The 14,905-nt window shown below is 38.3% G+C and overlaps 1 protein-coding gene across 4 annotated transcripts in view; it reads right to left on the bottom strand.

The window, feature by feature from the left end:
- JPH1 (junctophilin 1) overlaps window positions 1–14,905 on the bottom strand; it is an 83,912-nt gene that overhangs the window by 20,848 nt on the left and 48,159 nt on the right. For all 4 annotated transcript variants that reach the window (XM_074577290.1, XM_074577293.1, XM_074577291.1 and 1 more), the window contains exon 3: window positions 9,754–9,872. In XM_074577290.1, the coding sequence (XP_074433391.1) occupies window positions 9,754–9,872 (119 nt within the window). The remainder of the gene's footprint in view (window positions 1–9,753; window positions 9,873–14,905) is intronic.

The raw sequence follows: 14,905 nt of genomic DNA on the forward strand, positions 1-14,905 counted from the left end.
CTGGGACATCAGCTTATGGGCACAGAAACTGCTCATGACCACCAACCTTCATCAGGGCTTGCTTTACTTACCCTAATTCATTGTTGATGAACACTGACAGAATTTCAGAAAATATCTGACAAGATTCTATGGCGTTGCATATGGCTCCTGTATATAGGACAGGCCCCATTTTTCCAGGCTAGATAATGTACACGCGTTGTACTTCATGTGAATGCTCCTGGCTAAAACTACACATACTATAATCTACTTGAATGCTTCTGAGCCTGCAGGCGACTTAATGTGAGATAACTGAGAAGGTAAGTTTTTAGCTTTTTCACAGAAAATCTAGAACCTACTTTACTTCGGCTGAGCTGCACTGGGGCATGAGGGAGACTGAAGCCTACCGTCACTGTATGTTTTACTGCTATTATTAAGAATGGTACATGAACTTCTGATCAGGGGAACATTTTTCTGAAAACTAGAAAAAAATCCACTGGAAAATTCAGCAAATGTTAACTGCAGCAGTAGTGTTCTTTAAGCTTCTTTATATCTATCGTGAAGGATGGGCAGAAGTGAAAGGCTGTAATTCTGTTCCCATCACAACTGCATATTCTCTGAAAAGATAAATTGTGTATATATATAAAGAGACTGTTAATGTGGCATAATAGCTGCCTTTACCCAGTGGAATCCACACTTTACATTTCTCCCAGCATGTCCACATCTTTCTGATATGATGGTGCCCAAAGCTATACACAATATTTCAGATTCGGTGTCACTGGGATCATGCAGGGAAGGGACCATTACCCTTCTTCTCCATGACGTGCTTCTTCTGCATACACAGCCTGGCAGAGTATTAGCTGCTTCTCCTGCTGTATCGCATTTCAAGTGCATGGCTATCATCCTGCTCCATGGGAGTTTGGCAACTGACCTCAACAGGAGCAGGTTCACATCTCATCCCCAACTGGCTGAGTCTGTCAGCCCTTCAGGACTTCTCCTAGTACTTCTGAGGAGCAAGGCTCTGTCTCCAGTTTAAATACTAGGTCTGATAATTCTGCGAACTGGCTTGCGTTTCGTGAGTGATCGCTGCTGCAAATGGTAGCACTCACTTTCAGCTATATGTGGAACGTTACTGAGAACTTTCTGTGTTGCGGCTTGTGTTTGCAACATACCACTTCACTATTACCTGCTGATTTAAATAATATGCTGTTCACCATATTATACAAACACACAACACATCATCCATGATATTTGGCTAGCCATTAGTGAAGTCAAATGAGATGACTATCAAATTCCTTATCATTTCATTAGACTTTTCTCCTTTTCTCTCCCTTCTTTTTTTCACTTCCGTTTATTTTTTTTTATTCTCATCAACAACCTCCAGTATTCCTATAGGAATCAGACAGGAAAATTATCTAAACACATTTGATTCTACTTTTGAAAACATTATACTTTAGTAACTGTCATGTCTTTTAGCTGAACAGGAAAATGCACTATATTTGATGAAGTTCAGGATCAAAACTGAAACTAGTTTGGCAGTCATGCTTTACATCAAACCCAGAATACTTATGGCTCTGAATATTTATTGTTCATTGTTCTCTTAGTATATTCTATCCTCTTGCATAGCAGTCCAGGGCTTGCCTTTCTATTCCACATCAAAACTTTTAATGTAAGCATCCCAGTTCCCAGTGGTAACAGACTGCCCAATGTTGTATCAGATACTTTGCCTCTTGGGCCACATACAAGTATGGAGGAAGCAGTAGGTTTTTCTTCTTTGCATTTGATTATCTTTGTGGAATTTTGTATCATATGCTGAGAACAATTTTAAACAAAATTTCTTACACAAACCAACCCTCAAGCTCCTGTGCACATATGCAAGTTTACACAGATATTAGAAATTACTGAAATTATGTTAGTTGCTCTGCCAATATGGATCAAACAGCTTCAGATTAGAACTGCAACCACTTCCACAAGCAACTTGAAACAACCACAAAATGAGATGATTTAGAGTCTTTAGGAGGAGGAGAAAAATATCATTCATAGTTGTCAGATGCTTTTCAATACAATGATCTTGCTCTTTAGTAAATATAATAAGCGAGTGAAATTTTTGCCAAAGCTCTGTAACTTTTGGCTCTTTTAAAATCCTTGTTTGTCAGAGAAACAGTGCCTGCACTGTTTTTGGCTGAACACCTTCCGTTCTTCCACTACAAAAAAAAGCACACCCTAGGATATGCAGCCAGGGCTTGGGTTCTAGATGTCAGCACTTCTTAAACTTGTGGAGAATGTGCCAATAAGGCTTAATACTGGGAAGACATGAAATATATATATGTCACCAAACAACTGAAATTACATTGGAATGATTTAGATGGGCAAAGTAACATGGAAATAACTAGACAGTTTTAACTCTAATGATTCTAGTCACAGATTTATATATGCATTACTGCTTTACTTAAGCTCTAGATAATTCAAAGGGATTCATCACCTTGTGTTTATAGAAAAAACACTTGAAACTATGAACTTGAAAGATGTAAAAGCAGGAGTAAAACAAAGAGACCTAAAATTTACTGCTTTAAAAATACAGGGGCTTATGAATTTTCTTGGAGGGTAGAGGGATAATCCGGTATTTTTCAATATTCAGAACTAATATTTCATGAAAACACAGCTGTATTCATTAAGCTGCACTGCACTTCTAGCAAAATTAGTTTCTTATATCTAGCAATGGAATCAGTTAGAAGCTTAAGAGTCTGAAGTGGGCTAAGACAACTGACTGCTGCACTGAAAATGCCAGAACTAGAGAAATACAACGATCAATTTAATTCTGGTAAAACTAGGGCACATGATCTGCTTAGTCTTCCATCCTGTTCTGGCTTCTTTCCCAATGTATTCTTGATCTTTTGTATTTTAAGAGAAACCTCTCATCACGCCACTTAGCATTCTGACCTCACAGGGTGTCATTTCTCCCCCTTCACCTCTAAGTTTTCATTTCTAAATTCTATGTTTGCAATATCCATTTACTGCTCCTCTTCTCCAAATCTGTCCCATACTCTCCATAGTTCACCAATTGCCCCTGGCAAAATACCTTCTGCTCTTCATCTGGTCCTTTTTGAGGAGCCTCTACTGATTTCTTAGTCATATCTCGGTATCAGTACTCTATTCTCATCCTCCTTTGACACAGCTGGCCATTCTCCTCTTCTGGAACACTTTTCCTCTGTTAACGTCCGTGATTCATTCTTTTATTTCCCCCTCCTTTTTCTTTCACTTTTTAACTATACTTTCAAGGAAGATAATCTCAGATTACTATGTTCTTGGACCTTCTACCTTCTCTTTTTATAATCATCATATTTAATCTCACCATACAAAAAAGTTCAACTACCAGTTCCATGCTGGTTGTGTTTTAGTTCCAGATTTGACTCCTGTTCAGATTATGATCTGAGTAAATAACAGTTGCAAGACTAATAGGTAGAAACCTTCATCTCCTCCAAATTCTCAGGATGATCTTCCACATCACACTGCACAATACTATATTACCCTACATTACTCAGGTCTACAATCTGAATAACATCTTTCTTTTTCAGATCTCCCTCTACACTCTCTCTAAGTAAGCCTAGGTCTTGCAGACTTTCCTTGAATAAAATGCCGTGTATATTAGCTATTTATTTCTCTGGCCTTGACAAACGTAGAACGCAGCTGCAAAGATTATTTTTCTCTAATTTTCTACCCTTCCCTCTGAAATACATCTCTTGTTCCCCATTTCCTATAAAAACAACAAAAAAGCTCACAGAAAGTGTTAACTGCTTATGGTCAAGTAGTACAAGGCCCTCTAACGAGCAGAGCTCTAGAGATGTGCTAATGTAACCCATATCACATGTTTAAACGAGTAACATGAGAAACTATCCTTTTTCAACATACTTTGAGCCTTCACTAGTATGATAAAATCCTTTCAAAATATATCACCATACTCTACTGAAAATTAGCAGGAAAGTTCTCACAGTACAGACCTTGTTAGCTGAATTTCAACATGGCAGAAATATTTATGACGCAGTTATAAATAGGATTTATAATGGAAATGTTGACACTGTGATAATACTCCCATGTGATAGACCCTACTTCATCTTGTCCTTGGCTGATGGACACTGTGACAGACCAATATAGAAATTTGCTGGAGCAGGCCAACAGTGGGCAGGCTCTGTGTCCTGGAAGGAGTGGTTCTGTTTGGGGGCAAATGAAGAATTTTGAACAGGAGAAAGGAGGCAATTACAACTCTAAGGTAGCACTGATCTCTTTATCTCAGATTATACCTGTAATTAACACTCCTATGGTGGCAGCTCAAAAAGGTATACCTAGGCTGGAATTCAAGAAGCTACTTCAAGATAGCAACACAGCACTGAAGCTAGCCCAGGTTAGTTGCCTGACTGGCTAGCTAGCTTCATAGTCAGATCCCGTAGCCTTTACTAGGCAACCACAAATTGTATCTAGATGCAAATTAACTAGCTCAGTACTTAATGGAAGCCTGTGAAAATTACTGTGATTGTAACAGCTTTATCTCTCTACAGGAAACTGGTTCTCTGTTATTAGTTTTAGAAGTTCATTTGCTCAAAACCAATTATGCCCATTTTTTTCTAAGCAAATAATTTGATTATGTGAACTCAAAAGTATCTTGGAGAGACTGAGAAAGCATCCCAAAGAGTTAAGACTACTCCTTTGCAACCTCTCATTCCTTTGCCTTCTCTCAGGCACGCTCTCTTGTCCCAGATGTGTTCAGGAACGCTGTGGAGTGGGATGAGGCAGAACATGCATATGGCAGTGGGACAGGAGTGCCTTTGGATACTTCTACAGGCTCTGGCTTCTCCAGAGCTGTGCGGAAAGGGAACAGAAGAAATAAATTGTAGAGAAAAGATGCCATAGCAAGAACCCCGGCAACAGTTGTGTGAGGATGATGAAGCCGTATGTCGAATAATTTCAGAAAATGAACAGGCTCTTGTATGACTAACTAGTGAGCTTCCGCATGCTTTAAGGTACAAACTGATGGCATGGCTGGCAACTCCAATCAGGCAAAATGCTCATTGTAATTGGCCTTTTAAATAAAAATATCAGGCCTGGTCCACATGCATTTAGCCAGTAAATTCCAGTTAATTAGCATCAGGCAGAAATCTCTTTCCTGTCCATATGGAGTTTGCATTTTGTGAACTGGAGGAGGTGGAGATAGCAGGGAGGAGGAAGATGGGAAGGATGTGTTTTCTTCCGAGGCTACAGACATCCACCACTGGTCAAAAGAGAATGTAAAACAGAGTTGCTCTTTAAGGCATTAGAAGCCATTAGAAATTGCCTTATGATAAGCTTAAAATGCTTATTTCTGAAGCTAGTGATGTTCAGCATGTTCGTACTGATGCTGTAACAGTAACCAAACATTACAGGAAAAAATACTGGTAAACCCCAACAAATTCTTATTTTTTTTCATTAGAAAATTTTTGTTCCCTGCTCATATACTTCACCTAAAGAAATTCCATCCATCTTTCTAGAGAGCGTTAATTGATAAACTGCTCCTTGATTTCTCTCACGCCTTGTTTAGGAGGTCAAAGGCTGGATGAATTGTTCTGGTGAGCCATGTATGTTCGCCTGGCAGCTGGCTGGCCTGACAAATAATCTGCCATAAAACAATTCAGATCTGAATTTCCAGACCTTAATTGCTCCATGGTAAAGTGCCCAGACTGCTCTTACCCTGCAGCAAAGTAGTCGTGCCCCTCTTTCATTTAATCAAACGTTATTCATTCAAACTGAATGAAAGAGCAGCATCCATTTGCTGCAGGATATATATGCACGCAGACAGTTATGGCTTAGCCGTCCGGTCTGTGCAAGTTCATACTTTAGCTTACCTCCTGATAGTGTGTTTACAAGACTATATCCTAGAGATGCTGTCCTGTGGAATTTGGAATGAATAGGTAAGTCAAACAATATTCCCCCTTTTTACAGGGTGTCAAAAGCCTTTATTTTCTGTTAACACTTTTGATACTCCCATTAGTCATTTTCCCTTCTCTAGGTTTTAAGGAGACACAAAACAGCATTTATTGTTTTTCTCTAAGCAAAGACGATCTCAACTGTCCCTGGATGACTCCCTTGAATGAGGATGTGACTCGGGTTTCATTTGTTTCCTGTCCTGGTACGCTCTCTTTTGACACATCTACAAGTTTAGTGATGCCTGGAGGAAACAAACAGGTCAGAGCTGGGACTTCTCAAAATTTGTTTTATTTAGTGATAAAAAGGCCTCTATAAAGACTGCGACATTTGTTAAATCTGCAAAACGTATAGCCTTGTGGGTAGGGCTCTGCAAAGATATATATCCTTATAGCTATTTACCACAAGCCAAATCTCTGCTACAGCAAAAGTAGAAGCAGGGTCTTGCCTGAGACTAGTGTGAAAAAACTTAGAGAAAACGGCTCCCTGTAACCTTTTAACTCCTTACACTATGTCACGGACATTTTCAATCATACTTGCTTTCCTTATATGTAAATATTAAGGTAATCAATTACTGGGAAAGCCTAAATCTGAAGATTTCTATGGTACTCAATATTCATGATTCAGACTGACATTATTATTCTTACCCGCTGAATGTTTCTTTGATTCCTAACGCTTTGTTCTCCTTTGAATCTCCTTTTAAACTACATTACAAAGCTAGAACCTCTTGGCAGCTTCTGATGAATGTCTTAATGAACATAAAATTTAAACACGAGAAAAAGTAATTGGGAAGTAAGAACTGCCACGGTACAACGAGTGATGAATATTCACTGTAATTATAAATTGCGTGTAATACTAGGATATGTGGCCCAGAAGGTTGCTTTTTAAGAATCTGAAATTTAAGAGCTTTATCCAATTCAAATATTTAAATGGACTTAGGCCACAGGTAATGCAGAGATCACTCATTAAGACCGAAAAAAACACTTAACTGTTGTTTACATAGAGGCATTTTTATGCCCCTGTTCTTTCAAGAGACTTGTTGATGTAATACAGACATTAATTTGTTGCTGGCAGCATGCTCGCCTACTGTATTAAGCAGTTCAAGCAATGAGAGAAAAATTACACTTTCCCACAATAACTTATTTTCAAGACAATTTAGCACAATGGAAAGCTTTCTCTTAACTATACTTTCAGAGATTGAGATACAATACTTATCATTACCTTTTAGGAGCACTAACAGAAACTTGTAAAGGTACTGTAAACCTAAAAAGCTCAAGCAAGAGAAGAAAACTGAGACGCTGCTATTAGGAAGCAATAATGGTTACCTTGTTTTCATTCAAACATAAGAAAAATGCTATTTGAAAAGCAGATATTTACTGCTGTTTGTGTGAGTGAATGTAAATATTCAAAAATATTTCTCTACTTTATTACCATAAATGACAAAAACTAATGCTGACACTGTCCAGTAACTCACAGTATGACACTTGGGAAGTACTTAAATAAACAAGTATGTGTACAGGTGAGTCTCAGAGTTAACTGGTACCAGACAGAATGTATCTGAAAAAGGTATCGTGAACACTGAGGATGGAAAGCATCTGTGACATGATGGTATTTGAAAGGATCACAATGATGTATGAATCTGGTGTTTTTCTGCAGCTTATTTGGGATAATTGGAATTTAGTTAACAACTTGGCATCTTAAAGTTACTTAAGCAACAGGAATAGCAATTTTTGTCAAATGTATACAAATATGCTGTATTTGGTCATCTTGAAAATAATGAAGGCATTTAAAATTTAGACTCCAAAAGAGGTATTTATCTTTTGATAGGCAGCTAGCTAACTGATAGGTATTTCCACCCAAAGAACAGCATAAGTAGACTTTGAGAAATGTTTTGTTACATAACTGTACACACATAGAGCTGGATTTGGGGAAGGGATACAAACTCTTCCCTTCTGTAATTGGAATACAACTTTTAAATGAAAGGAAAATAGGAACCCCACACCTCCTCTCCCCAAATCTCAGCCAATTTGTCAGCAATGCTACTTCATATCCTGCAGCAGGAAGTAAAAAAAGACACCTAGCAAATTCTTGATCTGGGGGATTTCTTGGTGTCAAATTTCACACCATGAGATATTTCCATTTTCTCTTGAGTACTCTAGCCATTTCTTTATTTCAAGGGTTTGGCAGCTTTGAAATACTTGCATTCCAACTGCTTTAATTCCGTCTTACTTCTATTCTCTATCAAGCTTTCCTTTGACAGGGTCCCTGTTATTAGCTCTTTGCATGGCTAAGATTACAGCTTCTTAACTAATGACTGATAAGATTAACTGCTGCTATAAATTGGGAGTTCATCAGTAGATGGAAGAATGAAATAATGAAAAAAGAAAAAGACTTGGGTATCACAGGAGTAAGTACTGGCCACTAATGTAAGTCCACAGGAGAGGTTGTATTGAGGTCATTTCCAACAGTGAAAGGCATATATTGATACCATTTTAAAGTTAGTAAAATCTTACTGCTGGAAATAGTTCTGTTGAGCTTTACCTACAGTTCTGGACAGCCATGTCCAAGAAAGATGAATTTAACTCCGGATGAGTACAAAGAAAGGTTGCAAGACTGGTAAGGGGAATGGAGATTCTAACCTGCACAAGGTGACAAGCCCTTGACTTTTGCACTAAATAAATAAAAAAGAGCACCCCAACCAATCCAACCCCAAAATGCACAGATTGCTCTCTACTACTAAATAGTTATCAGTAATGAAGAAAACACATTCTTTAGGCTAACTGACAGTAATGATTTAGTAACAAGTTATAGATAGTGGTCATTTATACTAAAAATTGAAGGAAATTATCTTAGAAAAATGTTGAAGAATGTTGTGGTTTGATTTTGCAGGTCATGATACTAGCCTGCATCCATGATAGGAGTGTACATTTAAGGATAAAGGGGTTTGTGGCTGAAACAAGGATATGCAGAAGATGAAGGTAAGTGAAAATGAATCTCAGAGCTATAATCTATATTAGCATACAAGTGCAGGCAAGTCCTTGAAAAGTAATAACAACATATGACTCAACTCATGTGACAGGTGAAAGAAAGGACAGACTTATGAAAATACACTAAATTGGCAAGTGGAGTTCCATTTTATCTATTCAATCTTAAGCTAAAGCGCAGTACACAAAAAAACTAACCTCATGGAAAGACATCAGAAAAACAAAGCAAAACCCACTTTCTGCTTCCTTTTACAGCAACTTGCCAAACCACGTGACAGGTGAAAATGGGTTGCAATGTTGATACAAGTGATACAGACTTGATTCTATGATATCCTGAGTAAGGGATTAATGTTCCACAGAGCACCGCAGCCATAACATAGGAAGACTCCCTCACAGGTTATGAATGGTAAGGCACTCTGCAGAACTCAGGCCTGAGCTAACCAAGACTGTCAAGAATTCCCTTGGTCAGTAAAAAACATAAGGACCTTTCCCCTAAAAACACACTATAAAAATAACCCAAATTTCTGTTGATTTAAGTTCTCTGAAGTCTTTGACACCATCCTGAAGAAAGCTATCAATTTGAGGCAAAGTTGTACACTTGATACTGCCTTTTCAACACTCAACTGGTTTTATACAAAGCAATAGTCACCAAATGATTAAAAAATGAAAACAAATTCTTCTTGAGCAATATACACTCTTCATTACCTACACATGGCTATTGTTTCTGTATAAATGACAACATTCAAAATGAAATCAACTTTTTAACGACACAGAATCCTTTCATTTAAAAGAAAACCCCAAACCCAACAAACTATCCACAAAATCCCCAATGTCTAATTACCTGGTTGGTAGAAATTTGGTGAAAGTTCTCTGGCAACTGCTCTTGCAATATCACATTCCTGGCGAGCAGCCTGAGCAGCCTGATCCGCAGCATCAGCTTTAGCTCTTGCATGTGCAGTTCTGTACAGAGTAGAAAACAGTTTATATGCAGAGGAGTCTTTTATGAGTTGCATCAGTAATGTGAGAGCAAAAGACTACTGTCCTCAGCTACCGTACGCTACCCTGTATAGCGCACTCTTATGCCCACCTGCTGTGAGTAACTGCAAATCAAAGTATTTCAGAATCTCAGTTCTTCTTTCCTGCTCATCCTCCTACCACATTTAGTATCTGATCAAAACCTGGGATTATAATTTTAATACACATTACCAGAATGTGTACAGAAGGTCAGGCTGGGCCACCACACTGACTCCTAAGCAGGGGTCTGTGAGACCAGGATACACAGTGTTCAAGGGGACTGTGGAATGCTATTACATTTCAAAGTTAATGCTCAGTGATGGGTGCCATGTAAAAAGTTTTGGAGGGCAAAACTGAGGTATGTTGGGTGAAAAAACTGAAAAATGTCTTCCACAATCAGATCATGTTGGAAATGAATGGGATGGAAAATGTGTTTGATGCTTCAAGAAGCATTTGTGTAAATTGGAACTTAAGAGTTTTAAATTCTTGTAACTCACTGAATTTCAAATCCAAAACAAGGTAACTTTTTTGAAGTTTGCACAACAGTTTGGAATACTGTCATAAAGTAATCTGCCCTCTGCTTCCCCTTTTTTCCTTCAGCTATTTCTTAAAAAGCCTCAAGAACAGCTTGTGCAAGTGCCTCTGATTCCAGACTGTGTAAACTGATACTTGTGTTACTGCAAGATTGCATCACTGTTTGTCCCATCTTCCCTCCCCACTTCGTTTTTTAAACAGTCATCTGTTTAAAAATTCCTGATGGCAGTGATCTCTCTGTGCCTCTACAGCACTAGCACATAGCCTAGAGCTATGAAATGGTTCGTTAGAACAGAAGGAAGGCTAAACATGGCAAACCGGCAGAGTTTTTTGAGCCTCTAGAGATATTAATAACATTTCTAAACCAGATATATTAAATTTCATGATCTCAGGATTTCTCTCATAACATTCTAGTAGAAAACTGACACTTAAATAAAAAAAAAATCAGTAAAGAGGACAGCAGCAGCAGCAGCAACTTTTATCCCATGAGCCTGGTGATACTAATCAACAGCAATCAAATAAATAAAAAACTTTCAACAACTTCACTGTAAAAATTCAGTTTTATTTTCCAGGAATAAAGAAGAGTTCTATGTAGTTTAGATGAAGCAAGAATTAAATGTTAGCATTAACCAGAATGAGCACCAAGAGATTAACAGTATGGCAGACTTTGCATTTCTAAAAGGATGTTTAATCCCATAGGGTACTAGTATAAACACAGACATAAAAAACCCACATAGACAGTTTCATCTGTGGTGCCTGGAGAAGATTTATTTAAGTTACATCCTCCCTAAAATGTGTGCGGGGATAAATGTTGAATGTTATTTCAAAGCTTAGCTTGTCATAATTTGCTGGATAAATATCAGCTCACGCTGCCTTCTCACAGGTCCCTCTGGGTCTCTGAGAAAAAAAGATAATGAACAAATAAGCAGTAACACCTTTGACGTGTACTCAGGCTGGGGGAAAGAAACTGTTAACCAAAACAAATACACCGTATAATCCCGTATGTGTTCCATGCAGTTCATGAATGGTTGTACAGTATGCGCTTGCTTAGTAACAGTAATCAAACCCATTCTTTCTCTATAATCATTATTTTCAATTAGATGAGCTATTCTTAGCTCTTACATAATTATGTCTATGTAGCATAAACTTAATGAAGCAATCCTAGCACTGGGACACTGTTTTGTGAGACAATAATGTAGTCTGCACATAGATAAACTAGACACTGATCATCCTTTTGTGGTGATAGAACAACCAGACTATTGCCATGTAAAAATAGTCTAACACTATCGCCACCACTAAAACAGACATTTTAAAAGCTAATATACTAAGTGACCAGCATCAGGAAAACATACCGCCAGGATAGTACAGTTATTTATTGATGCCTGTTAAATTTTTGTATTGTTATGTCCAAGAAGCAAATCACACATCCTGTCCAAACACACAGCATCAAAGCAGTGAAGGAATGAAATGGTGACATGAGTAACAAGCTAGTGAAACTTTGCCACGTGAAGCTGGGCAGAAGCAAGCCACTGCAGGAAGAAGCCAATGGAACAGAAGGTAAATGAGCACTGCTTTCCTTGGCTGCCTTATCCCACACCTTTTTTTTTTTTTTTTTTTAAACTCGCACTTCCTGCTATTCTGCCCCTTTTGTACTCACAGTCAGGAGTTCCAGCAGACCAGAAGGAGAGCGACTGTTCAGACGCGAATGCTGCCAAGGCATGTCTCAGCGACACACTTGAGCAGAGCCTCTCAGTGCTGTACCGTCGCTGAGAGACAATGCGGCAAGAGACGCTAAATGGGCACCGGAGGGTAAGGCACGAGAAGGGTGCTGATGCTCCGGAGCAGGCCTTGGACCAGCCAAACTGAAGTGTGGAACGCGTGGCCATGCTGAGACACTTCCCTGACGGCCTCTTCAGCAAGCATCACCCACGACATACAGCAAATGTGAAAAGAACAGGAGAAACTGGCAGAGCCGGTGCTTCTGTACAGAATAGGAGCACTGTGCCTCGCCTGTGAACACAGGCTCTTCATTGTTTGCATTATTTGCTATTTATCACCATGGCATTTGGATGCTCAGGTTTACTGGCGAATTTACCCAATGTGCACTTTATTATCTCAATTTGCAACTTTATATTCAGACATTTCTTTTACTTTCTGCACACTTAGAAGTGTCACACTCAAATAATTTTTCTGTTGCTATTTAATTTCCTTTTTTTTTTTTTTATTCTGGCTTCCATACTTGATTTGTCTGTATGTTTTCCAAATTACCTGCTTACAGCTACCACTGCTTGGCACTACATTTTGTTTGTACTTGTTTTATTCTGCCTTGCACTGACCCCCACACTGTCAGAGTGTTATTATCAGAGACTATGGAGAAATACATTAGTTTTGAATGACAATGTTTAGAGGGGAGAGCTATGAAAGCAGGGAAGCCCCAATGAAATAGAATCCATTTGCTCCATTTATACTTTACACAATTTGGGAAAGCCTTCTTTACCTTTTGTTCCTGGAGTAATTTTGTCACTGTAAAGTCTTGAAGTTTTGTTTATTAGCAGTAATTATTCATGGAAATTTACGTCTACGATATACCAAGTCAAAATGACCCACATTTGAATGACCACCATGTACTTGAGCATTGGGGGTTTTTCACAACTCTACATCTTTTGCCATGACAAGAAATCTTTATGAGAACTTTTGGAAGAGAAAACTCAAAAAAATTGTCTCCTTTCCTCTTCTACAATCAAGAAAAAGACTGCAGTAGGCTTTCAATACTCCAGGAACGGTCAATCTGAAGTTTCAGCAACAAAATAGAACCTATGCAGCAAAGAAGGCAATAATGCACAGAGGGATTTAGAGGAAAAAATCTACCACTTAACTCATGAGTCCACAGTGCTGGTAAATGTGCTCAAGACCGGGACAAAATGAAGTCGGATCTGTTGTATCAAACTATACTTACATTAAAAATGAGCCCACAGCCACAGCTCATGCAGGTTGTTGGTACGAGGTGACTACACACGGAGTCCCTGTGGCTACCAATCACTGTTGTCAGTGAGCAAGGGCTGGAGGACCAGCAGCTAACTGAATAACCTCGCTATTGTTAGAAATGTTATTTGGACTCATGTGAGGGTCTGATTTTCAAAGAAGCCTAAGCTTTCTAGACTGTGGGACAACTGATACCCCTACTGATACCTTTATTTTCTGTGTTTGGTTGGGTAGGTAAACATATACATCATCTTACCTACACTCAAGAGATTGCAAGCACAGCATCAGGGGCTTCTTACAAGCAGTCTCCCCTTCCAGCAATACTACAATCAGATTGCTACCTCCTTATGTCTGAAAAGTGACCCGAACAAGGAGTACTGAGGGCTGAAGAGCTTAAACACAATTATCTAGCATTCTGCAGCAACAATGCTTATATATAATGCCATGTGTCTGGGATGCATTATGTAACGTTTATTTAAATTTAAACCCCATTTAGAACCGTCCATTACCCTCCAGATTATTTTTTATTTCCATGGTATCCTTCAATGCACTTTTAATGCTGCCTCATTAAGAGTCAACTAAAGATGTAAGCAACATATGTCTACTTTGTTTCATTTTTCAGCTTCTATTAAACACGTAGCATAAAGCTTTCCGGGAGCTTGCTTTCTACTTCTTAAAAAGATACAAATAATTTTCTCTATTAACTTTTTGCCAAAAGTATGAAACACAATTAGGTTCCTATCAAATTATCCTAAATTAATAATCTTAACAATGTTACTTATTAACAGATTTCCATATTATAAAAAAAAAATCAGTAAACTACGTGAAGTTCTCAGAGATATATTTAATTAAAGACAGCTGAGTAATATTATATGTTGTGGGTTACTACCCATATCATCCTTTTTGACATTGGAATTCTCTAAAAAACAATCCCACTTTCATAAATTCTAAAATTCAGTGATTTGTCTAGGAAGCAAAGAATATTTTGTTGTTTTTTTCCAGGTATGAAATTTTCCAACACTTTTACATTTCTTTCTACCTGTTGGAGGTTCAATTCTGCAAAACCAAGCTCTGATAAAATTGCTACAGAGATCAGTAGCATTTCCAGGAAAAGAGGAGCTAGAGAGGAAGAGGAAAACTTTAAGGAATGATTCTTTGGCAGTTTAATTTTCTCCTTGTCCCTGTTTTATTTCCATATTCTTTTGATGTTATACATTAGTAATGAATTTTTTAACACTGCAAGTGAGAGACTGGCATTTATCAAGTGTGCTAGTCATCCTCCTCAGCCTCTTCCAGTGATAGTAGTGAAGGAAAAACAGTATTCTGCTCTGATAGGATTAAAAATACATATGTGCACAACTATGTAGAGCTACCTAAGAACTCCTGGCTTCACCACTCTCAGTGACTCATAGCTGTGATATACCTCGGAAGTGATGGTAGATCAAAGAATACCAGCAAAAAAT

Source organism: Larus michahellis, chromosome 2 (assembly GCF_964199755.1).
Source record: "Larus michahellis chromosome 2, bLarMic1.1, whole genome shotgun sequence".
In the NCBI taxonomy this organism is placed as follows: Eukaryota; Metazoa; Chordata; class Aves; order Charadriiformes; family Laridae; genus Larus; species Larus michahellis.